This window comes from Acartia tonsa, chromosome 11, assembly GCF_053477335.1.
Source record: "Acartia tonsa isolate MP-2025a chromosome 11, ASM5347733v1, whole genome shotgun sequence".
NCBI classification, from domain to species: Eukaryota; Metazoa; Arthropoda; class Copepoda; order Calanoida; family Acartiidae; genus Acartia; species Acartia tonsa.
Window position 1 is genome coordinate 41120144 of NC_137270.1, and position 26793 is coordinate 41146936.

Sequence of the window (26793 nt, forward strand, 5' to 3'; positions counted from 1 at the left end):
TTGCGGATAAAGTATTGCTACTCTGTAGCTAGCTTTGTTGTCTGCATACCGTTATGTCCTGAACGAGTACATACATAAAATTTCAGAGATTTTATGGGATAAGACAATGGATGATAAACTGACGTAGAACCATGATTATGATAAATAAAATAACCCCCTATGTAGGTCAACAATTAATTGTGGAACAGATACTTGGCAGGCTTTTGCATAGTTTTTCTCCCCCAGGGAAGGAAGGGATATTAAATTGTTAATTACACAAGACCCCAAAGTTTTATAATGCGTTATCCCAATCTTTTGTATAAAAACTTTGATTTTGAATTTTGATTGGTTGGTTCATTAAGTTGAGTTTTAAACGTTTCAACAAATAGTTTTAATGTAATATAGGGGAAACTTATTAAACAGTCAATTTATCGTCTTTTGGCCTATCTCTTTACATCCTTGGCAGTGCCCCCAGTTTTTTTATGTCATCCTATTATATAAAGTAGTAAGCGTTTTTTGTCTGTCCCGAAGGATCTCGATAACCGCTGAACAAATATTGTTCTCCTTTACAGTGAAGCTTCTTATAGGTCCTGGGAAGGTTTTAAACTATTTTAGGGAGGGTTTCTTCACCCCCACTCCCCCCCCAAAAAAATTGTCTTCTCTTTTAAAACTTAAATTTAAAATGGGACGAGGTCGACTTTTTCCCTTCCTATCTTAAGTGCCCCTAGAGGCTTCTAGGGGCGTAGCGGCTAATGCATTTATATAGCAGGATAGAAGACAAAGTTATGATTTAATATAGATTTGTAAAATAGATTCTGCGAGTGAAACATAAATGCAGGGGTAGCTATTCTAACAATCAATTCTATAAAAATTCACGAAGTAAGGTGGAGGTATATTTTGTTTTTTCATTTAATTGAAGAGGAGTGGGTAAGAAGGGGGGAGGAAAAGGGGATGGAGGTTGTGGGGAAATTTCCCTTTTATATTGTTGGTCAGAATGACGTTCCCTTTTCCCTGCATAAATGTAGGAAAAGGGGAATATTCAAAATCTCAAAAAAAAAGTGGGGCTATTCTATTTGAGCACTTACTCTATTTATTTTTTTAGGGACCTACCTATCTGATCTTTCAAAGCAAGGAGGAATTGGAGAAATGGTTCTATCTGTTGACTGTAGTTTCAGGTATAGCATAGTTATTTATCACATTGTATTGTAAACAGCTTTCCCCAGAGATAAAAATGATTAAAATCTTTGCTACCTATCAAAACTGGAATTGATTTCATGATTTTTGTTTGAATATTATTGGAAAATTGTCTGTTATATGATGCTAAACATAATTTTTCAGCATGGCTAAGAACTGGTTCTAATATAATTAAAGAAAGTTTCTATGAAGTAGAAGCATGTTGGTATATATGACCACCTACTTATAGTTTAAAATTACCTGTGTTTATAAAGTATATCGTTTATAAAGCATTGTATAATACCAATACCTGAAATACCTGAAGAGACTCTCCTGTACAGACCAATAGACACACAAACACAAAACAAAGTTTCCAGTATGGCTTCTAAACCAATAATACCCGTTGCATTAGACCAAGTTCTAAGCCATGCATTTTGTTAGTCCGGGTCTCAAGCCCCTTGAGGCAAAACATAACTGGTTTTAATCTGATATTCTTTTGAATTTTAATATCTGCAAAAAGCTGTCTATAAAACATGTAAAAATTTCTAGTATAACTGTCTCACAGGGGCTCCTATTCAGCCAATTAATTCCATTTGAAATTGCAGAAAATTAAATATTTTGTTGGAGTAAAACTAGGAAATAATGCTATATCTTTTTATATATTTAATGGGTATTTCAGGTTTAAAATCTAATGGATAATTCTATAATTAGGTGGTGATCCCAAATCTGGAACTCAATTTGAGCAGCTGGTACAGAAATTGATGGAATGTGATGGCGACTCAGGTGAAATACCTATCTTTTTATCTCACTATCTATGTTTAATGTATCTATATATCAATCTATCTATCTATCTAAGTAATATATATCTATCTAGTGGCACTTTAAATGTTTGATTTAAAAAAAAATAATACGCTACCTATCCATGTTGCGTAAGAGTCTCAATAATTTTTTTTTGTGATTCCTCTCGGGAGGTTGGTGGTACCCTCTCCAAAAATAGTTATAAACCTTCCCGAGAAGCTATCCTGTTAAGGAGAACCCGATTAGTTCAGCGGTTGACGAAATCATTCGGTTCAAACATACAAACACACAGACATCCTGTTACTTTATTATAAGGATACTATAAGTCAGCAAAGGAAGGGAGGGACATTAGACTGTAAATCATTCTTGTGCCCAAGTTTTCTAAATCATTGGCTTCAAAATTTTGGGTATTTTCAGCAAAAAATTATTTGTTCGTTCCAGGGGCGTCAAAGCTTTTTTTATTTAAGGGGACGGGGGTAAAATGGCGCGTGAAGCGCGCCGCAAATTTTTTTACTCCCCCCCAAAAATTTGTAACCCGGGGGTAAAATTTGCTTGGGGTAGGGGTAAATTGAAAAATAATTTAAGGGTTTGCAATGTTTGTAAATACTTTTTAACCAATAGTTTTAATCTACAAAAAGGGGTAATACTGTTTATCATCATTAGGGATGTACACCATTTTCCGTTGTCCTATCCCTTTAAATCGCTGACTATAAGTACAGTTTGATAATAGCGCATGCTCTAAAATGTGAGGAGATAAATTGCAGACATGTCAATCAAAGTACTGCCTAACTATCTATCTATGTTTATTTTAATCGATGTATAAATACTTGGATGTTGCACCAGATTTTCATGTACTATAATAAAGAGATGCTCGCAGCTGACTAAAATACGAAACCCCCTATCCATTACCATTACCTCATCCCCTCCCCTCCAACTGGATGTACGAACAGACCAATGAATAAGGTCCATATCAGTATCCTAAATCAACGACATGTTTCCCCTGTCATAATATCCATGTATTATACCCTATATCTATTATCAAACTATATATTTGGGTTAGGTTTAGACTTCCATCTGATTTTTAATATTGTAAAAGGTTTATAAGCGGCTGCCGAGCCCTAATTTAAAACATCTTAAGTAATTAAGTTGCTTATAATGAATATATACTTATACATTGCATATTAGTTTTAAAACTTGTTTTGAAAATATCAAAAAGGGAAACTACGTTTAGATTATTTCAGATTTTAAATTATATTTCATCAAAATTTAGTACAATAATCATAACAACAAAAGGGGGGGGGGGGGGGGGTTAATGCAACCATCTCGTAATCAGTGAACAAATGGCACTTAGAATTCGAATTTTGATCTGAAATTTTGCATGAGTAATCCTTGGTAGGTCTATTTTCCCTAAATCGAACAAAAAATTGAAAAAGCTTAGCCGTTTAGCCGTTTTTTGGCTATTTTTAGGGCAAATCTGCCATAAATTGTGTAAGAATAAACTTTTTGAAACATATTTTTGCTTTAAGTCATGTGAAATGATACAAAAAAAAACATTTTTAGATTTCTAGTACCAGCAACTAGCGGCTAGAACCTTTTGAAAACGTTTTGGAGCAGCAAAGAGTATTTTGTGGAGAAAGTGCCATTTGCTCACTGATTACGAGATGGTTGCATAAAAACCCCCCCTTTGTTTACATAATAAATTGAATTAGAATATATAATCTAAAACATCATACATTTGATATGGACAATCTAATCATACAAAGTAGACCGATGTCTGTCCATCTGTCTGTCCACATGAAGCTTAAGATCTCGGTAATCGCTAAACCGGTTGTTTTTTTTTCTTCGAGGAATAAAGCTGTGCCAGCGAGGTTTTAGGCTATTTTTTAAAGGGGGATAGGACAACCCCAACCATCCCCCACAAAAGAAAAAATCCTCTCTCTTCAAAGATGATAATTATTTTTTTTGTAAACAAATCTAACTTAACTTTTGTAGGATATGATCTTCTGTAGTATTAGGTCTTTTGTAGGACACATTACAAACTGTCCCAATTTTGTATAACTTTTGCGGAACATGTTCTAGTTAGGTCATATTTTTCTTTCCCGAAAAAGAGAAGGGGGGAAGAAAATCTCTTCAAAAGAGATGGGGGAAAACCCCCTTTTCTCCCATATCTTTTTTCTTCCCCCCTTCCCTTTTTTTTCTTTCCCTCTTCCCTTTTTCGGGAAAGAAAAATATGACGTAAATGGAACTTGTTCCGCAAAAGTTATACAAAATTGGGACAGTTTGTAATGTGTCCTTTTGTAGGATTAAGGTTTTTTTTGTAATTAGGTCTTTTGTAGAATTAGTTTTTTTTGTTGTAATTAAGTCATCTGTAGCAACGCCCATTTGAAGATTATGATTTAAAGCCCATTTTTTAAAAATTAAAAGGTTGTAGTTTCTTTTTATTCACCAAGTTAAAAGATATTCTGATGATTTAAACTCACATGTAAAATAATGTGAGTTAATAATGGATATAGGATAATTGGATAATAATCTATCTATCTATCTATCTATCTATCTATCTATCTATCTATTTATCTATCTATCTATCTATCTATCTATCTATCTATCTATCTATCTATTTATCTATCTATCTATCTATCTATCTATCTATCTATCTATCTATCTATCTATCTATCTATCTATCTATCTATCTATCTATCTATCTATCTATCTATCTATCTATCTATCTATCTATCTATCTATCTATCTATCTATCTATCTATCTATCTATCTATCTATCTATCTATCTATCTATCTATCTATCTATCTATCTATCTATCTATCTATCTATCTATCTATCTATCTATCTATCTATCTATCTATCTATCTATCTATCTATCTATCTATCTATCTATCTATCTATCTATCTATCTATCTATCTATCTATCTATCTATCTATCTATCTATCTATCTATCTATCTATCTATCTATCTATCTATCTATCTATCTATCTATCTATCTATCTATCTATCTATCTAACTATCTATCTATCTATCTATCTATCTATCTATCTATCTATCTATCTATCTATCTATCTATCTATCTATCTATCTATCTATCTATCTATCTATCTATCTATCTATCTATCTATCTATCTATCTATCTATCTATCTATCTATCTATCTATCTATCTATCTATCTATCTATCTATCTATCTATCTATCTATCTATCTATCTATTTCTAGGTAGCTCAGTATGGCGACATCCTGTGTTAGTTCAGTCCAAAGACCCGCCACAGTTGCCATTGACCTCTCACACCCAAGAACACGTTCAGGCAGAGGCGTTGAAACTATTCAAGGTATATCTTTCTTTCTATCTTTTAAACTAGCTATCTATTGATCTATCAAACTATTAATCTCATATATTAATCGATCAATCAATTAATCTATATATCTATTAATTTATCTATCTATTAATCTATCTATATATCTATTAATCTATCTATCTATTTCAGAGTGTGCAGCTGTTTTGTAGCGTCCTACTGGATAGTTCTGGCATAGGAAAGTCAAGTCATAATAATGGATATATGATATGCGTGGATATAATGACAGGGGGAAATTTGTCGTCAATCTATCTTGCTAATTTAGCCCTCATTTATGGGTCAGTTCGTTCATCCAGTATGAGGGGAGAGGATTATATTATTCAGCTGCCATCATCACTTTATCAGAGTACATGAAAAACTGGTGCAACGTCCAAGTGATAATATATCGATTGTCACAAAATTATGGTCGCAGCTACTTTACAAATATCCATTTTTGTCACAAAAATCCAGAGCCCTAAAGGGATAAGACAATGCCCAATTAGTTGATATACACCCCCCCCCGGCCCCCCCACCCCATGATAATACACAAAATTACAAATAGTGGTAGAAACGTTTGGACACTCAACCAACAAGTTAAAGTTCAATAAAAGTCCTCAAAGTTGTTAAGCCAACGAATTAGAAAACTTTATTATAACACTTTGGGGACTAGTGTAATAAAGAGCCCAATGTCACTTTCCTCTCTGTTATTAGAATATAAACATTTGTTTTTAACTAATTTCCAAGATAACCCACCTCCCTTATTTATTTTTGATGTAAATACAGGTTGTACACCTAAAGAACCTATAGATTTACAGGGATTTAGATTAAAATTTACAAGTATAGTTTGAAAATTAGGAAGCTAATTATTAACAAACAAGGATGACAACATCCATAAGTAGCGAAGCACAAAATTTCGTGGATGGGACTGACGGCCATTGTTGTTTTCTTCAAACGACGGGAAATTTAATTTTGATATCTTTAACTGAAAAATTTTTGAAAATCGATTAATAAACACCAAAGATATGGGGAAAATGTAAAAATATAAAAATAGCCAAAAACCTGCAAAAAGGCAGTCTGACCGTCATTGTTGATTTCTTCAAATGACCGGAAATTTAATTTTGAATCTTTAACTGAAAAAATTTTGAAAATCTGTCCATAATCACCAAAGATATGGGGGAAAATGTAAAAAATATAGAAATAGCCAAAAACCTGCAAAAAGGCAGTCTGACTATCATTGTTGTTTTCTTCAAACGATGGGAAATTTAATTTTGATATCTTTCACTGAAAAAAGTTTGAAAATCGGACCATAAATACCAAAGATATGGGAGAAAATGTAAAAGTATAAAAATAGCCAAAAACCTGCAAAAAGGCAGTCTGACCGTCATTGTTGATTCTCCAAACGACAGAAAATTTAATTTTGATATATCTAACTGAAAAAATTTTTTTTAGTTAAATGTACTCCTTAATGATGGGAATGTTGTCAAAAAATTTCAGCTTTCTATCTTTAATAGGAGCTGAGTAAATCCCATTTCCCCCATAGCGTTACGGACTGACGGACGGACTGACGGACTGACGGACGGACGGACAAAGTGAATTATAGAGTAGCTTCGCTACTAAAAACATATCAATAACACATAAAATATTTAGGTTTCAACTGAATAAAATATGGAAACATTTTAATATCTACAGATATTTATAGGCATCATTATTTTAGATCAGAAAGGGAGGGCACATTGAAATGTTTAAGTTTAAATAACGTTTCTTATTCGTTGGCTCAACCACTTTTATTTAATTTTGATTGGTTGGTTCATTAAATTAAGTGTCCTAACGTTTAAACCACAAACAGAATCTACAAGAGGGGTAATATTGTGTATCACCATTGGGGATTTACATCAATTTATCGACCATTGTCCTATCCCTTTAGATCCCTGGGACATTTAACAACTGAAAATGCAAGAAAAACTTGTTTCAAGAAGACAAAATTAAATTATTTTTGGAAACAGTTGAGATAATTGCCCCTAATACCTACCTACTTACTGAAGAACTAAAATTCAATTTCCGAATGTGAACACAGTTTCTGCGGTGTTTCCTCATCCTATCTCAATATTTACTACTAGCTAAAAAAGCTTCAAACTACAAAAGATTTTTTTTAAATTAAAATTTTGAATGTATAATGTTTAAATCGTTTATACCTTCAAATTTTGATTTTCTTTTGAAAGTTTGAATTTTTTAGCTAGTAGTAAATATTGAGATAGGATGAGGAAACACCGCGGAAACTGTGTACACATCCGGAAATTAAATTTCAGTTCATCTTCTTACTTCTTTTGCAGATATATTGCTACAATAATGGATAATAGCGGATTCGCCCCTAGAGGCCTCTAGTGGCACTTTTAAAGTTTTTTTTTTAAATAATACGCTACCTATCTATGTTGCTTTCAGGTTTCTACGATTCCTTGCTATATATGTTGCGTAGGACATAAAATATGACTTGATTATTCATATATAGATTATCATGTTGTATTGGTTCAGAATGCCATCGATGTTTGCCTTGCTAATCCAGGAATGATATGCTTTAGTGATTATGAGACAATACCTTCTTAATTAATCTTTTAATTAAATGAAATATCTTTCCATGTAATAATCAAAGTAAAAAAGTTTCCAGTATGGATTAATATTCATTGGATTAGAACCGGTTCTCCGTCATACTGAAAAAAATCATTATTATAAAAATCATAAAATTAATACCAGTTTTGTTAGACCGTGCCTTTGACCACTCTGAACTAACAATACTGGTTTTAATCTTATAATTTTTAATTTTTAACATCCGCGGAAAGCTGTCTATAATACGACAATGCGATAAATAATCATTAATCATTAATTGTTGAACAGAGCTTCAACCAGAATTTTTGGCCATCCTTGCCAAGCAGTCCAGCCGTCCAGTGCCTGTCAGGCAGGGGGTCCAGGTAACATTGCAACTGTTCGTGTGTCCGTCTATAAGTCTGTAAATTTGTATGTATGTCTGTCTATCTGTCAAACTCTACAGCCGTCAATTGCTTGCCAAACACAGGGTCCAGGTATAAATTTAACTGTCCGTTTATCTATCTATCAGTCTGTTAGTCTGTATGTATGTCTGTCTATCCGTAAAACTCTTTAGGACCTATCAAACATGGGGTACAGGTAACATTTCAACTATCCGTTTATCTATCTATCAGTCTTTATGTATATCTGTCTGTCTGTCAAACTCTACAACCTGTCATTAAAGGGTCCAAATAAGGATTTTATCTGTCTGTTATGTTTGTATATTTTGCTATCAGTTTGTCCATATAGAAGTCTGTCTGTCTATCTGTCAAACTACAAAACCGTCTATGTCTGTCTGTCTATCTATCAGTCTATCTATATCAAGTCAGTTTGTCTTTAAGTCTTTCAGACTATCCATAAGTCTGTCTAATTATATGTATCTAATTATATGTTTATATATAAACTAAAATTAAAATATTATATGATCAGTGTGTCTATTTTATAATTTACCACGGCTGTGTATGTGTGGTATATCCCTATTCACAATGGCCCGAGGATGGTTTAAGGCTATTTTATTTTATCTTATGTATAATATAGGTCGTATAATATCTAAACAATAATCAAATTTTCAAGGACGGCTAAGTTTTTTTTTTTGATGAGGATATACTTAGAGGAATCAATTGTTTGTGGGGGGGGGGGGGGTAATCTAATGTATTTATAAAAAATTGAGGAGATAAAATGAGGGGTTTCAAAGTTTGATGAGGGTAAACACCCCTTTACCCACCCCCTCTATGAAAATTTTAATGTTTAGGGATTCTTGCTGAATGCCTCCCACATATTCTCCTGCGATGGTAGCGGGGCTGCACAGAGCCCCATGGGGGCACCTGCCCACCCACAACAATTCAAATCCGTCCCTCCATCCACACAATATATACAGGTAGCTATCTATTAATTTATCTATCAATTCACCTATTTATCTATTTTCCTATCTATCTACACATCTATTTATTTAAATATCTAGCTATCTAATTGTCTATTAATTTATCTATCTATCTAGTTGTCTATCTAACTATCAATCTATTTGTAAATCTATTTATTTATCTATATATGTATTCACCAATTGTATTTATTTAAATATCTACCTAATTATAAATCTATCTATCTGGCTATCAATTTATCTTTCTATCTATTTATGTATCTATATAGTTATCTATCCATCTATATAATTATTAATCTTTTTTTCTATCATTTCATCTTTATACCAAAGAATCTTTTATAAATCTAACTATTTATCCATCTAATTTTTAATCTAGAATGTATCTAACTATCTAGTGTTGTATGTTGTTATTTTTGGCTTTTAGTAAATTTATTTACCATTTATAATTTAAATATCCATCTAATTATTAATCTATGTATCTATCTAGTGTTGGATGTTGTTATCTTTGGCTTTTAGTATATTTATCTACCATTTATAACTTATATATCCATCTAATTATTAATCTATCTATCTATGTATCTATCTAGTGTTGGATGTTGTTATCCTTGGCTGTTAGTATATTTGTGCCTCTTATAATCTATCTATCTATCCATCAAATTTTCAATCTATCTATCTATCCATCTAATTATTAATCTATGTATCTATCTAGTGTTGGATGTTGTAATCCTTGGCTGTTAGTATATATATCTACCATTTATAATCTATATATCTATCCATCAAATTTTCAATCTATCTATCTATCCATCTAACTATTAATCTATGTATCTATCTAGTGTTGGATGTTGTAATCCTTGGCTGTTAGTATATTTGTGCCTCTTATAATCTATCTATCTATCCATCAAATTTTCAATCTATTTATCTATCCATCTAATTACCAATCTGTGTAACTATCTAGTGTTGGATGTTTTTATCCTTGGCTGTTAGTATATTTGTGCCTCTTATAATCTATCTATCTATCCATCAAATTTTCAATCTATTTATCGAACCATCTAATTATTAATCTATGTATCTATCTAGTGTTGGATGTTGTTATTCCTAGCTATTAATATAGATCTACCATTTATAATCTATCTATCTATCCATCTAATTATTAATCTATGTATCTATCTAGTGTTGGATGTTGTTATCTTTGGCTTTTAGTATATTTATCTACCATTTATAACTTATTTATCCATCTAAACCCCGAACCACTTCATTATGCAATCTATATTTTCCTGGATATTTTGTCTATGGTAGTCCATAAGTATACAGTTTTACAGTACATTGTTTCTATTTGTTAAAGCAACACGTATGATAAAAGAAAAAGATTCTTTTTAAAGTAAAATGCTTATATATCAATTGAAATCTATATTTTTTGATTTTTTACTGATCCACTTCATTATGCAAATCAAAATAAAATCAATGGGAAAACGTTTGTTTTGCACTTTTATCCACTTTTCAAAATTGATTATGATAAAATAACAATTTTTTAAGGGATTTATGCATTAATTATAATGAAAAACAGTTTAAGGTAGATTTTAATGATTTTTCTAACTAATAGATAATTTTAAAAATAAAATTCAATCCCTATCACTTAAGAGGACAGCTGCTGACCCCCAGTCTTATGGATGAAGCTAAATACATGTTAAAGATAAAAATAACCCTCAAATGTACACAAAAATGTTTTTTGATGTGTTAAAAAAATCCATTTTAAAATCTTTATTTTGAGGATGATGGCCTTAAAGATTTTCTTACTGGTGGTGATGGTGAGCCAAATGTTATCTAAGTACATGACCATTACAACAACTTGTCTATTTACCTATGTACCATTTTTTGTAGTCATAGCAGCCTCCAATAGAGCCTCACGACATGAAACATAACCATTATCAAAAAACTACATTATTTACTTTATGAATTTTAGTAATTAAAATTGTATTTTTTTTCTTTTATAATATTGCGTGGCTGGAGGCTGCTTTGACTACAAAAATTGGACCATAGTTCAATATATAAGTATTCATTATGGGCATGCACTTTGATAACATTTAGCTCACCATCCCCACCAGTAAGAGCATCTTAAAGGCCATCGTCCTCAAAAGCAAGATTTTAAAATGGATTTTTTTAACACATCAAAAAACATTTTTGTATATTTTTGAGGGTTATTTTTATCTTCAACATGTATTTAGATTCATCCATAAGACTGGGGGTCAGCAGCTGTCCTCTAAAGTGATAGGGATTGAATTTCATTTTTAAAATTATCTATTAGTTAGAAAAATCATTAAACCTACCTTAAACTGTTTTTCATTATAATTAATGCATAAATCCCTTAAAAAATTGTTATTTTATCATAATCAATTTTGAAAAGTGGATAAAAGTGCAAAACAAACGTTTTCCCATTGATTTTATTTTGATTTGCATAATGAAGTGGATCAGTAAAAAATCAAAAAATATAGATTTCAATTGATATATAAGCATTTTACTTTAAAAAGAATCGTTTTCTTTTATCATACGTGTTGCTTTAACAAATAGAAACAATATACTGTAAAGCTGTACACTTATGGACTACCATAGACAAAATATCCAGCAAAATATAGATTGCATAATGAAGTGGTTCGGGGTTTAATTATTAATCTATCTATCTATCTATCTATGTATCTATCTAGTGTTGGATGTTGTTATCCTTAGCTATTAATATATATATCTACCATTTATAATCTATCTATCTATCTATCCATCTAATTTTCAATCTATTTATCTATCCATCTAATTATTAATCTATGTATCTATCTAGTGTTGGATGTTGTTATCCTTGGCTGTTAGTATATTTGTGCCTCTTATAATCTATCTATATATCCATCTAATGATTAATCTATGTATCTATCTAGTGTTGGATGTTGTTATCTTTGGCTGTTAGTATATTTGTGCCCCGTAATAAGCGTCTGCTTTGGTTCTTGAGAGCTCATTTCAATAGAAATTCACAGGATTCAAAGTAAGCTTTTTATGTTTAATTATATATAATGATTCCTTTAAAAGTTAGGTATAATATCTAAAGAATAAAATATCTAGACAGACAAGATAATAGAAAGACAAATAAACAGACAGATAGACATACATATATACAGACATACTGGTAGAAAGACAGTTAGACAGACAGATAGACATACATATATACGGACATACTGGTAGAAAGACAGATAGAAGGACAGATAGACATACATATATACAGACATACTGGTAGAAAGACATATAGAAGGACAGATGGACATACATATATACTGACATACTGGTAGAAAGACAGATAGAAGGACAGATAGACATACATATATACAGACATACTGGTAGAAAGACAGATAAACAGACAGATAGACATACATATATACAGACATACTGGTAAAAAGACATATAGAAGGACAGATAGACATACATATATACAGACATACTGGTAGAAAGACAGATAGAAGGACAGATAGACATACATATATACAGACATACTGGTAGAAAGACAGATAGAAGGAAAGATAGACATACATATATACAGACATACTGGTAGAAAGACAGATAGAAGGACATATAGACATACATATATACAGACATACTAATAAAAAGACATTTAGACAGACAAATAGACATACATATATACAGACATACTGGTAGAAAGACATATAGAAGAACATATAGACATACATATATACAGACATACTGGTAGAAAGACAAATAGAAGAACATATAGACATACATATATACAGACAGACAGATAGAAAGATAGATAGTCATTAGTCTACATTAGATAGATAGACTGTTAGACAGATAGACATACATATATAGATAGACATATATACAGACAGATATACAGAAACATAGATAAATAGACATAGAGACAGATGGACATACATATAGCCATACAGATGGACAGACATATAGACAGACATCTATAATACAAAGTAGCTTGATGTCTGTCTGTCCGTCCGACCGTCTGAAGCTTAAGATCTCGGTAACCACTGAACCGATTGGATTCTACTCTTCAGGGTATATACCTATCGGTCCTGTGGTGGTTATAAGCTATTTTCTTGGGGGGTGGGACACCCCTAACCCCCTCCAAAAATGAAAATTTACCCCCCCCCCAAAAAAAAAATTTCTTGAGAACACATTAGACTCTTTTTTACGAATTTTGCGAATTCGTTATTTAATCGAGAAAATGTTTTCCTGCTGGGTAGGTGCGAAAATTTGCGATCCGTTCTGCTGGGTAAGTTATAGAAACTGTAATTATACATCTTGGGGCAAAGCCCCTAGAGGCTAGGGGCGAAGCCGCTAGTATATTCATATAGAAAGACATATATAATGGCGGACTGGTAGATATATAGGTAGACAGAAAAACATACATATATACAGACAGTTAGACAGACAGACAGACAGACAGTTAGACAGACAGTTGGACTGGACACGTAGGTAAATCTAAAATATTATATTTCTGTTTAGAAGTGAGACAGGCAAATATGCCGCCTACTGTAGCAAGGCTCTGGAACGCTGTGTTAATAATGGCCCCAGGTAAGAATAGATGTAGAAATATACGTGAAAAATTTGTCGTCAATTTAGGTTGATGTTTCCCGTGTCATTTATTGGTAAGTTCGTTCAAATAGTAGGAGAAGAGGCGATGGTGTAAATTGGGGGGATTGGGTGGACCTTTATTTTATTCAGCTACAAGTTTCACTTATTAGAGTACATTATAATCTGGTATATGATCCAAGTAATTATAAATCAATTCACAATATGTTACTTGGATAATACGATGATATATATAATTTTTCTGTATGTCTGAAAACCGGTTCTAATTCACTGGATATTAATCGGTTTAGAAGCGATACTGTTTAACCACGTTATCTTATTCGTTGGCAAAAAATACTTCGTTTAAAATTTTTTTTTCAAAACTGAAAGATTCCAAAATAAAATGGGATCGATGGTCTTATTAGGGATCTTAAATAGATAATGAAAAAGTTTGGATACTTTCAGTCACGAATGTGAGATTATGAATATAAAACTTTGGGTACCAGTCCAATAACCCCTCTCCCCCTCTCTGGAAATTATAAAGCAACATTGTATTTGTCCTTATATAAAAAGTAACCGATATGATTCTAATTTACAGTAAAGCTTCTCTATGATACAAAAAAGGTTTTGATAACATTTAGTTTACTTTAGCTAATTCAACGTATTTTCTTTCTAGGATAGCCAAACCATCTCGACTGGAAGTATTGTCAATTTTACTGAAAAATCCTCACCATCACTCCTTACCACATGCAGTGCCTGTACACCTTCTTAATAATACATATCAGGTATACAGATAGATAGATAGATATAAAACTTGATGGAAATATGTAGAATGAAAGCATATTTAACCCCTGATAAATTCAGCCGTCAATCCTGAAGAGGAATAGAGAAAATCACAAAAACCAAAAAATCTAGGAATCGATTTAAACAAATCTTAATAAAACTTAGTGAAAATATTTTGAATGTAAAATAAAATAATCTCTGAAAGTTTCAGCCTTCCATATTAAATAGAAATTGAGAAAATCACAAAAACTTGAAAATCTAGGAATCGATTTAGCACCCCAAGTAACAGATAGATGGACAAAATAATGTATAGAGATTAGATGGGCATATGTCATAGGAATCTTCACTAAAAATTTCAGCTGTCTATCTTGAATAGGAGCCGAGAACATCACGTTTACCCCATAGCGTTACGGACTGACGGACAACGTGAATTATAGAGTAGCTGCGATACTAAAAATGCACTAAAATATAGAATTTGTTATTAAATAAATTCCACAGGCCACAAAGGACTATAAATTTAATTAATTATAACAATACTTTGTTTCAGTTCTAGTGCTTTTAAATGAAACAAGGATGACAACATCAATAAAAGCGAAGCACTGAAACGGTAGGACAAACGGACATTAACACTTGTATAGTGTCAGAACTGAATAATCATAATATATATGTATAAGAGTCAAAACAAAATCGTAAGTAAATTTGTTGAAAAACTGCTTGATTCAAGATAATGTTTATGGACTTACTTACATTTTTAGGACTTGATTATAGAGTTGCTTCGCTTATAACATTATACTTTGTTGTCCCAGGAATCAATATACTAAAATTCAGATCAATCGGATGATTAGATCACATACAAATTTGTTGTTAAAAAAGTAAAAAATCAACATGTTTAAAATGGACGTACGGACATTCCGGTTATAATTATAGAGTTGCTACGCTTTCTAAATCATACCTAACTACAAAAGGAAATACCATTCAAAGTTTGAAATCGATAGGACAATTCTAACATGCCTAAATTAACGAAAAGCTATCCGTTACGGACGGACGGACGGACGTACGGAGGGACCGACCCTAATTATAGAAAAGCTTCGCTTTTAAAAATGTTACTATGAATGATATTTAACTGTTTGTTTTGAAACTTTTGAAATTAAATGCAAAGAACAAGAACATTCATAAAACGAAGCTCTTGGCTGAAACGGTACAACAAACGATGATCACTTAAATAAGTAAAAATTTAAAATAAAAACTTTTTGCAATAACAAAATTCAGTTTAGTACTTGCTTAAAGAGATGATTATAGGTTAAAGTATTGTACCTTGTTTTCCTAGAAATCAATTTTCTTAATAATCAGACGAATAAAATAATCATACAAAAAAGTAAAATTGAAGTACGGGCTTTCTGGTAACGTTATTTGAGTTTCTACGCTTTCTAAATTGTACCTAACTGTTTCAGGAATCATCATGCAAAGTTTGAAATCGAAAGGACAATTCTAAGATGCATAAATTAACGAAAAAAGCTGACCGAACTTTGCTTTTTAAAATAAATAGAAATTAAATAATTACATTTTTTAATGTTATACATAATTTAGAATTTATAGACAACAAAAAAGTTCGATTTGGTATTTTTTAGGCACCTTTAAAAGTGTTCTTGGGTATACCTGGATTTTTCTATGGTTCCTGTGGCTGCCAGGATGCGAAATATTTTTACTCAAAATTTTAGTTTTTGTGAACCATTTCAAAAGATACAATTTATTTATCCATAACTTAAAAAAAATAAAATAAGAGGAAAAAAACGAAGTGTACCTCGTGTACTTAAATATCTAAATAGTCCAGGGTGAGAAGGATATGAAATATCCACAAAGTTTTTAAAGTCGGTCCATCCATAACGGATAGCTTTTTTCGTTCATTTAGGCATGTTAGATTTGTCCTATCTATTTCAAACATTGCATGATGATTTCTGCAGTAGTTAGGTACGAATTAGAAAGCGTAGCAACACTATAATCCTTACCAGAATGTCCGTACGTCCATTTTAAACATGTTGATTTTTAATTTTTAATAACATTTTTTTTGTGATATAATCATCCGATTGGTCTGACTTTTAGAGTAATGATTCCTATTATAATAAGGTACAATATTATAATATTATAAGCGAAGCATCTCTTTAATCACGTCTTAAAAATGTCAGTATATACTTAAATAGTATTCTATATTTAAAAAGTTTTGCAACAAATTTACTTATAATTTTTTTAAAACTTATGTATTTATATTTTGTATATTTAGTTCTGTCACTCTACAAGAGTTAATATTCGTCTGTCATACCGTTTCAGAGCTTCGCTTTATGAATGTTGTCATCCTTATTAAAACAGAATATCTCATTAATACGTTTAAAAACTGTTGGTACTTTTACTAAATCTTAACTGACGGGGGTCATTTAGTTGATCGTAATTGGGTTGCTCTTCATATTATTGTACTATCCCTTAAAATCCGTGAAACAGTTTTGTTACTTCTGTACTGAAAAATATGGTGCTAATTTGTTGCAAAAAAAACAACGAGAATGCGAATAATCATAAAAATGTAGATAAATAAACTAGAAGAAATATATAAGTATACTAGCGGCTACGCCCCTAGCATCTACGGGATTTATATTCGTAGGGTCTAGAAAAATAGCCAAAACAATCCAAAGGCTAAAATATTTATAAAAACAGCCTAAAACCATCACAGGGCATATGTGTAGCTTTTCTTAAATTAGAGAGCCCAATAGGTTCAATAGTTGAATTATAAAGGATAGTAATCATATAAATGTAAACTAAAATAGCCTAAACCCATCTTGGGACCTAAGTTTAAAAACTCAATCGGTGCAGTGGTTAACGAAATTTAACGGTGAAACAAAAACCTAATGATTCTACAGAATTTTTTTTATATAAAAGTAGCATGATATATGTTTGTCTCACCAACCACTAGACCGATATGGTTCTCCTCTGAAGTTTTTTATAGGTCGGGGGGAAGGAAAAGGGTACCTTCTCCAATCTTAAGAGAAATAAAAAAAATTAAATATGTGGGGTGGACTACCCCTACCCCCTTCCGTCAAGTGCTTACTAGGGACGTGTGGTAGCCGCTTTTAAGGCCAAGTAATTTTTGTCATAAATTCACTTGTCATAAGTACACTTGTCATAGATATATTTGTCATAAAAGTACACTTGTCATAAAAACATTTGTCATATAAATACGTTTGTCATAAAAACATTTGTCATTCAGGCACGTTTGTCATAAAAACATTTGTCATAAAGGTACGTTTGTCATGTTTTCTGTCGGGGGGGGGGGGGGGGTACTCAAATTTTAAAAATGAAAAAAAAAATTAATGACAAACGTACCTTTATGACAAATGTATTTTATGACAAACGTACCTTTATGACAAATGTTTTTATGACAAGTGTACCTTTTATGACAAACGTACCTTTATGACAAATGTTTTTATGACAAGTGTACCTTTATGACAAATATATTTATGACAAGTGTATTTATGACAAGTGATTTTATGACAAAAATTACTGAGCCGATTTTAATAGGATAATTCGCCAGGGTTTGTTAAAGTTATAGAGCAGTTTCGCTGCTTAATAACCATGTTTATGCATACGTCTGGAAATATTGCAAGTAATGAACAAGAATATTCACATCCATAATAAGCACAGCAAGGAAATGCAAGGATCTAAAGGGTTAAGACAATAGCCGATAAATTCATGTGGATCAATGATGATACTCAAAATTAGATTAAAATAAATGGTTAAAACGTTATCTTGATTAACCAACCAATCAAAATTCTCCAAAAGTCCCCAACGTTGATAACCCAACGAATAAGGAAACATTATACAACTTTGGGGACTAGCGAAAAAAAAAGACAATTTTCCCCTCTCTCTCTGAAAAATATGTCATGATAGTTATTTTTCGCATTGTATTCTAGACAGCTTTCCACGGATATTCAAATGAAAATTTGCCAAAACCTGTTTTGTTAGACCAGATGGGCCGAAGGTACGACTAATAAAACTGATATCATTTTTTTCCGTGGAAAATTGTCTTTCTCTTGAGAGAAAGGGGGTGAGGGGATAAGTCGACTCTCCTCTTTCAAGACCAACAAATTCGTTGAGGATTTTTTTTCGAATGGTGGAGGTCCCCTTTCCCTAAATAGTTATAAAATAGCTGCGGACAACCTTATGAACTTCATGTTACCTTTTATAATAAACAGACATACCTTAAACTTTTAATTGACTTGGTTAAAAATTTCTGCTTAGATTAAAGAATAGCTTTGCAAAGGGGTTTGGATGTTTATTATTACCAGGAAAAAGAGACTAGGCTTCTGACAAACAATTCTATGGGAATATTTAACCTAAAACCACTTCATCACCCCCCCCCTCCCCTACTTACCCATTTCCCTTTCGTTATAAAAAAAAACATCACAAGACATTTCGCCACAAAAATATCCAATTTTTATCAATTTTAAATAGAATTAATTTTCTGAATCACGGCCCCCTGATTATTACAAGTAAAAAAAAAGGAACAAAATAGTTTGAGTATACTGACAAAGGGTTTTTAAAACGATGCTTTTCAATATTTTTTTCGTCCAATCCGTTCGTCCATTTGAACATACGCAAGTCCGTAACGGATAGCTCCTATAGTTAATTTAGACATGTTAGAATTGTCCTTTCAATTTCAAATCTCCCGTAATAAAAATGTACGATTTCGAAAGCATAGTAACTAATCAATCGATATCAGAATTTATATTTAAAAATTTAACTTATTTTACAAAAAAAATTGTATGATGTAAATCTCGTATTATTTTGATATTTGGAACACCGATTCCTAGAACTACAATGTCATAAAGCACCTGTGTGATTAAGTCCTAGAAATATTAATATTACAACATATGTATGTACAATTTAGTTTAGACCTATAATTTTTACATAATTATAATTTACATGTGTTACTGTTCGTTAGTCCTATAGTCTGATTTAAGAGCCTCGCTTTTATGGATGTTGTCTTCCTTATTAAATTTAATTTCAACATACTGTCAAAAGATTTTTAATTTTGTTTTGCTGCAGTCAAGTTTGTACTTTACACTTAGTATCAGCAATAGACATAATATATCTAGATGGTCTATACGACAACAGTTTTCGTCAAACTTGAAAAAGAAATTCTTGCAGACAAACACATTTTTTTTTGTTGTAAACGAGATATAGGTGATTAAATTTTTTGACGATAAGATTTTTAGAAAACTAACTTTATCCTAAACAAGGATGACAACATCCATAAAAGCAAAGCTCTGAAACGGTAGGACAAAAGGGCATTAACATTTGTACAGTGTCAGAACTGAATAATCAGTATAAATGTACAAGAGTCGAAGCAAAATTGTAAGTAAATTTGTTGAAAAACTGCTTGATACAGGATAATGTTTATGGACATATTTACATTTTTTTGACTTGATTTTAGAGTTGCTTCCCTTATAATATTGCACTTTGTAGTCCCAGGAATCAACATGTTGAAAATGTACGTACGGACATTCTGTTAACGATTATTGAGTTGCTACGCTTTCCAAATTGTACCTTACTACCACAGGGATCACCATGCAAAATTTGAAATCGATAGGACAATTCTAACGTGCCCAAATCAACTAATAAAGATATCTGTCACGGACGGACGGACCGACCCTAATTATAGAAAAGCTTCGCTTTTAAAAATGATGCTCTTATGTACCAAAATCTGTTCAAAATATCAACTAATGACATGACCGCATTGTGCGTGCCTCTAGTTTTATCCTTTTGGCTAATTAAGAGAGTATGTCTCTATATAAAATATCTCTATTAGATAATGTTTGTTACTAGGTTGTAAAAAAAAGCTAACGCAAATTTAGGGGATCTGTATTCAAAGGGGTAGATAAGGATAGCCTAAAGCCAACCCAAGACTCAAATAGCCTAAAACCATCTAGGTACCTATGTGTAACTTCCTTAAAATGTATGGGTTCATTGGTTATCGATATCTTAAGATACAGATAAAAAACTTTAGTGCTTAATACATATTATAGGATGTTATTATTTTTTAGCCTCTATAAAGACTTCAACGAACATGTAAAAAGACATCGTATTACTTACGTAACGTTTTCTATTTATAATACAAAGTAGAACGATGTCTGTCTGTTTGTTTGTCTGTTTATAGCGAAGAATCTCACTAACCACTGAACCGATCGGGTTCTCCTTTACAGGGTAGCTTCTCATAAGTCCCGGGAAGGTTCATAACTATTTTCTTGGGGGGTGGGACACCCCAACCCATCCCCCACCAAAAAAGAATTTTCTTTTTAAAACTAAAATTTAAAATTTTTTTAAAATCTAAAATACGAACAATTGGTTTGATCAAACCTCTTGGGGCAAACTAGGGGCGTAGCCACTAGTCACAAATAAAATATAAAAAAAGCAAGTTTATGCATGTAGGAAGGGAGAAAGCAAAAAAACTGGTCCCCAAAGTTTTTTTTTTTTTTACAAAATTAAACAGGGCTCAGGGAAAAGGGAATAATATTCTGACAAACAATTCCAAAGGAAAATTTCCCCTCAACTTTTTTCCCATTTTCCTCCCCTTCTTACCAACCCCTCTTCAATTACATAGAAAAACAAAATAAACTTCCATCTTACTTTAAAAGGTTTCGTGATTTTTTGTAGAATTGATTGTTAGAATAGCTACCCCTGGTCGGGCCTAAGGCTGGCCCAACAAAACTGGTGTTAATTTTATCATTTTATTTTAATGTTCGTTGAAAATTGTCTGAAATACGATGGTTTACATGATTTCTGAGAACCGGTTATAATCCAGCTTATATCAATCGGTTTCGAAACTGTACTGGAAATAAATATGTAATCTTTTTTCAGGTCGTTGGCTTCGACGGATCTACAACAATCGACGAATTTTGCTCCACCCTGACAAAGCTTATTGGGTGTCGAGGCACGACTCTGTCAGGATTCAGTATTTTCTCTGACGATCCAATTTTGCCGGAGCTACAACACTCGCTGAACAAACACGAGAAGGTACTTTGGATTTTACAGGGGGGGGGGGGGGGAGGGGACATTGAGCTGTTTATTACACTAGTACCTAAAGTTTTATCGTAACATTTTCTTATTCGCTGGCAGAACAACTGTGGGGAATTTTTTGAATTTCGATTAGTTGGTTCATTAAGTTGAGTGTACCTATAACTGTATTCTACTGAAGGAGTAATTATGAGTATTGTCATTGGGGATATACATCAATTTATCGGCTATTTAGTCAATCTTGTTTAATACTTTTTTATTCATCAATGTATGTTTTTCTAGCGGATGTGACCCTAGCATCTAAGGGCTTTGGTTTTGAAAGGACAGGGAAGCACAGAATAAATTGCCTACAAGTCCACACTAAGACTTAAATATAAAAATAAAATAGCCCAAAACCGCTGCATGTAAGTTAAGAGAATCTCCTCTGAAATGGATAACTCATTTGGTTCAGTATTGCTGGAAATCTTAAGCTACAGACAAAAAAAAACTTTACTACTTAGAACCTTAGGTATATAATATAATTATGTTTATATTAATCTTTTTAGATTAGAGTATAGGAAACAGCCCTGCGGGAGCGGGGTAGTGGAAAGTTTCTACCTATCTATCTATCTCTATTTATTTATCTACAATATATCTATCTATCTATTTAGTTTTGTGACGTGCTAAGTGGTTGGGAGACAGCCCTGCGGGAGCGAGGGAGTGGAAAGTTTCTACTTATCTATCTATCTCTATATATTTATCTATATATCTATCATTCTATCTATCTATATAGGTATGTGATGTGCTAAGTGGTTGGGAGACAGCTCTGCGGGAGCGGTGGAGTGGAAAGTTTCTACTTATCTATCTATCTCTATATATTTATCTATATATCTATCATTCTATCTATCTATATAGGTATGTGATGTCCTCATTAGTTGGGAGACAGCCCTGCGGGAGCGAGGGAGTGGAAAATTTCTACCTATCTAACTTCCCTATATATCTATCTATATATATCATTCTATTTGTCTACATAGGTATTTGATGTTCAAAGTGGATGGGAGACAGCCCTGCGGGAGCGGTGGAGTGGAAAGTTTCTACCTATTTATCTATCTCTATCTATATATCTTTCTATCTAGGTATGTGATGTGCTAAGTGGATGGGAGACAGCCCTGCGGGAGCGGGGGAGTGGAAAGTTTCAAACCAAACGAGCTATCAAGTTCACTTTCAGAAATAGGTAAGTTTTAGAAGCTTTTTGTAGTATAAAAATGACGTCATACAATGTAAATGACCAATGATAGGTCAATATACAAACTAAACTACCAATGACAGGCCCGAATACATTTTGATTTACCGATGGTGGGCCAATACGACATAATTTTTTTTTATAGGCACTATAAAAAGCATAAACTTTTTATCTACTGCTGGCTAATACCACCACCCCACCCCACCCAAATTTGTATTTGTAGAAAGGATGCATTTTTAAGGCAATATTATTTATCATAATCATAATAGCAGTTATGCTCTTGCACCAAGGACTGAGGAACGGCAGAAAATAGCATAAAACCGACTCTATGACCTAAGGGAAGCTTCCCTAAATGAAAGAACTCATTCGGTTTAGTAGTTATCGATATCTTAAGCTATAGACAAAAAAACTTACTACTTTAGACTGCTTTTTTACTGCTTTTATTTTAGGAATGAATGTATGATATACGTGGATATATTGACAGGAGAAAATTTGTCGTCTTCATAGATTGTTATCTCGTTTATTGGTCAGCTATTTGATCCAGATGAAGTGGATAGGATCGGGTAAAGGCGTTTGATGGGGTATTGCTATTTTATCCAGCGGCGAGCATCACTTTATCAGCGTACATGAAAATCTGGTGCAACATCCTACCAATAATGTATCCATTATTTTAGGTTGTACTGGAAACAAAGTTCAGCTTCGGAAACTGAAAAAGAAAAGTTATTGTTTTGTTATCAGGTTATAATAAAAATAATGGGTATAGTCTCTTTCGTGGCAACGCCTCTGAAGGGGCGTTTCTTCGACATTTCTCAGTGTTTCTAGCTCCTGCGGGGGGTCTTAACCCTGCGGGGCCAATTGTTTAACCCTGTGGGGCATTCACCTAACCTGATATAACCTTACCTAACCTAAAATAACCTATCAAAAGCCATTGTGAAAATACGACGAAACGCCCCTTAAGAGTCGTTGTCCCAAAAAGGACTATACCTAACATAACATATTTATGAAAGCTTTACTTCTCTACAACTGATATCAGTAGGTTAGTACGTACGTCAGTGGGCAATTAGAGTAGAACACTAGAGGGAGAAAGGGTTAAATAACTGTATCTCCCCATCGCAACCACCTTGTGCAACCTTTCTATTTGGGTCATTGAAAATCAACCAATGGTGTCGCTTATATTAACACAGCCATATAACAAAAAATAATTTAGAAGCAGACGAAAGAGGTCTTTGAAAAAGGAAAGGAGGTAGTTGTCTGTATACGCATCTATACTATAGATATGTTAGTGGGCCAAAGTTTTATACGCAAATAATTAATTTCTATTTATCTTTTAGATGAATTGCAATAATTAGATTTAGTTCTTTTCCATGAAATGTCTATTTAGCACTAAAAACCATCCTTCCTTATTTTAGCAACAATCCGATTAATATCCGCTGGATTAGAACCAGTTCGAGCCTTATTAATAACTCATGTTTAGTATCGTATTACAGACACCTTTCCGAAGATATTAAAATGGCAAACTATAAGATTAAAACCTGTTTTGTTAGCACGTGGGGCCGAAGGCCCGGGCTAACAAAGCTGGTATTAGTTTTATGATTTTTCACTTCAATATTCGTCAAAAAATTTTGTAATACGATGCTGTAAATGATTTTACAGTATGACCGAGAATCGGTCCTAATTCAGCTGATAATAACCGGTTTTTAGGCCATACTATAAATAAATTATATTTGTTTTTATTAGATATGCGAAGAAATAGTTGATGGTAGATTCCCTGTAAATAGGGAATTGGCGTTTGAGCTTACAGCCCTCATGGCACAGGTAAAATTATTGGTTGAAATGTTTGAGCTTACAGTCCTTATGTCAAAGGTAAAACCTTGGAGGATCTTGAGGGATTGGACAATGGAGATGTAAATCTCTTATGATAATAGACAAATTACCCCTTTCGTAGATTACAATTGTAGGTTGAAAAGAAAAAGTACCCAAAATAACAAATTTAACAACGCGGTTACAAAACTTAAACATAACCTAATAATAAAGTAAGAGGATTTCTGTCCGTGTGTGAGTTGTCTGTCTGTACTGAAGGATCTCGATATCCGATATGTTCTTCTTTACAATGTAGCTCTTCATAGGTCCTGAGAGGTTTATAACTATTTTGGATGAGGGTATTGCTACCCTCACAAGAACAATCGCCCCTAGAAAAAATACACCACCCCCAAAAAAAGATAAATAAACTTTAACATCTCAAGAGCCCCTAAAGGATTCTCGGAGCTTAGCCACTAGTTGCATATACACCTTTGTTAAACTATTTACAAAACTCGAGTAATAACTACATGTCAAATTACTATAAATCAATTGTGTAACTATAATTAGGGTCGGTACGTCCGTCCGGAACGGATAGATCTTTTTGTTAATCTAGGCATGTTAGAGTTGTTCTATCGATTTCAAACTTTGCGTGGTGATTCCTGTAGTAGTTAGGTACTATTTAGAAAGCGTAGCAACCCTATAATCGTTACCAGAAAGTCCGTATGTCCATTTTAAACATGTCTATTTTTTACTTTTTTAACAACAAATTTTTATGTGATCTAATTATCCGATTATCCGAGTCCTAAAATGTAAGTATGTCCATAAACATTATCCATTATCAAGAAGTTTTTCAACAAATTCACTTACAATTTTTCTTTGACTGTTATTAATTTATATTCTGATTATTCAGTTCTGACACTATACAAGTGTTAATGTCCGTTTGTCCTACCATTTCAGTGCTTCGCTTTTATGGATGTTGCCATCCTTGTTTATTTCGTAGATCGAGTTTGGAGACCTAACCAATGACGCTGATAAGGTTGAATCTCAAGTAAATGGAGCTATTGATAGGTAAGCTTCCCTGATAAATAGTCCCTTTCGTGGCAACGCACCTTAAGGGGCGATTCTTCGTATTTTTTTCACAGTAGCTTTTCTCCTATTCTTAGCCCCTGCTGGGAGCTCTAACCCTGCGGGGCCAATTGCTTAACCCTGAGCTGTGGGGCAAACACCTAACCCAATATAACCTAACCTAACCTAATATAACCTATAAAAAGCCCTTTTAAAAATAGATGAATCGCCCCTTAAGGGGCGTTGCCACAAAAGGGACTATTCCCGTTGTTTCTTTTGCCATTATTGATTTCTTAATTATCAAATAAACCATTTTTAATCGAATTGGACAAAAGCTCTTTATAGTGTCTATAAAAAATGACGTCGCACAATACAAATGACCAATGATAGGCCAATACAAAGACTAAACTATCAATGACAGGCCTGTATACATTTTAATTGACCAATGATAGGCCTGTATGACGTAATTTTTATAGACATTATAAAAAGCTTCAAATGGATATATAAAAGATAAAATTTTATATAAATCTGTTTTAATGATTTTTTTTATAATTTTCTATTTATGCATAGAATATCTTCTTTGTATATATCTCGTATACTTTCTATATTCCTCTGTCTCTCCAACTTTCTATCTATCTTTTTGAGCATCCATTTTATGTATCTATTTATCTATTTTTATGATTATATATCTTACTATCTATCTATCTTAATATCTATCTATATTACAATCGAATTGCTATAGAAAACGTGAATTTATTGACAAGGGGTAAATTTGTCGTAAATTTCTTGGTCAGTTCATTCATCCAGTAGGAGGAGAGGGGATGGGGTAAAGGATGTGGAATTGGGGGTTATAATTATTTTAGCCAGCTGCGAGTATTACTGTATTAGAGCATATTAAAGCAATATCCAAGTAATTATATAATTACAGGTTTTTTCCAAGCAGATATAAACGGTCCACAGGACAAGAAGTTCAAACACTATTGACCAGGTAAAAATGGTATGGCTACAAAACCGATTAATATCCGCTGAATTAGAACCGGT

General features: G+C 32.7%; 1 protein-coding gene and 1 long non-coding RNA gene across 4 annotated transcripts in view; both read left to right on the forward strand.

Moving 5' to 3' along the window:
• The window catches only part of LOC145332324 (uncharacterized protein CG43867-like), a 283573-nt gene that overhangs the window by 185416 nt on the left and 71364 nt on the right, over positions 1-26793 (forward strand). For all 3 annotated transcript variants that reach the window (XM_080177312.1, XM_080177313.1, XM_080177314.1), the window contains 4 exons: positions 1082-1154; positions 1864-1935; positions 5175-5287; positions 5444-5485. In XM_080177312.1, the coding sequence (XP_080033438.1) occupies positions 1082-1154; positions 1864-1935; positions 5175-5287; positions 5444-5485 (300 nt within the window). The remainder of the gene's footprint in view (positions 1-1081; positions 1155-1863; positions 1936-5174; positions 5288-5443; positions 5486-26793) is intronic.
• On the forward strand, positions 5609-9783 carry LOC145332390 (uncharacterized). The gene is made up of 4 exons (XR_013884172.1): positions 5609-5657; positions 8180-8253; positions 9120-9245; positions 9733-9783. It is a non-coding gene; the product is annotated as an uncharacterized LOC145332390 (long non-coding RNA).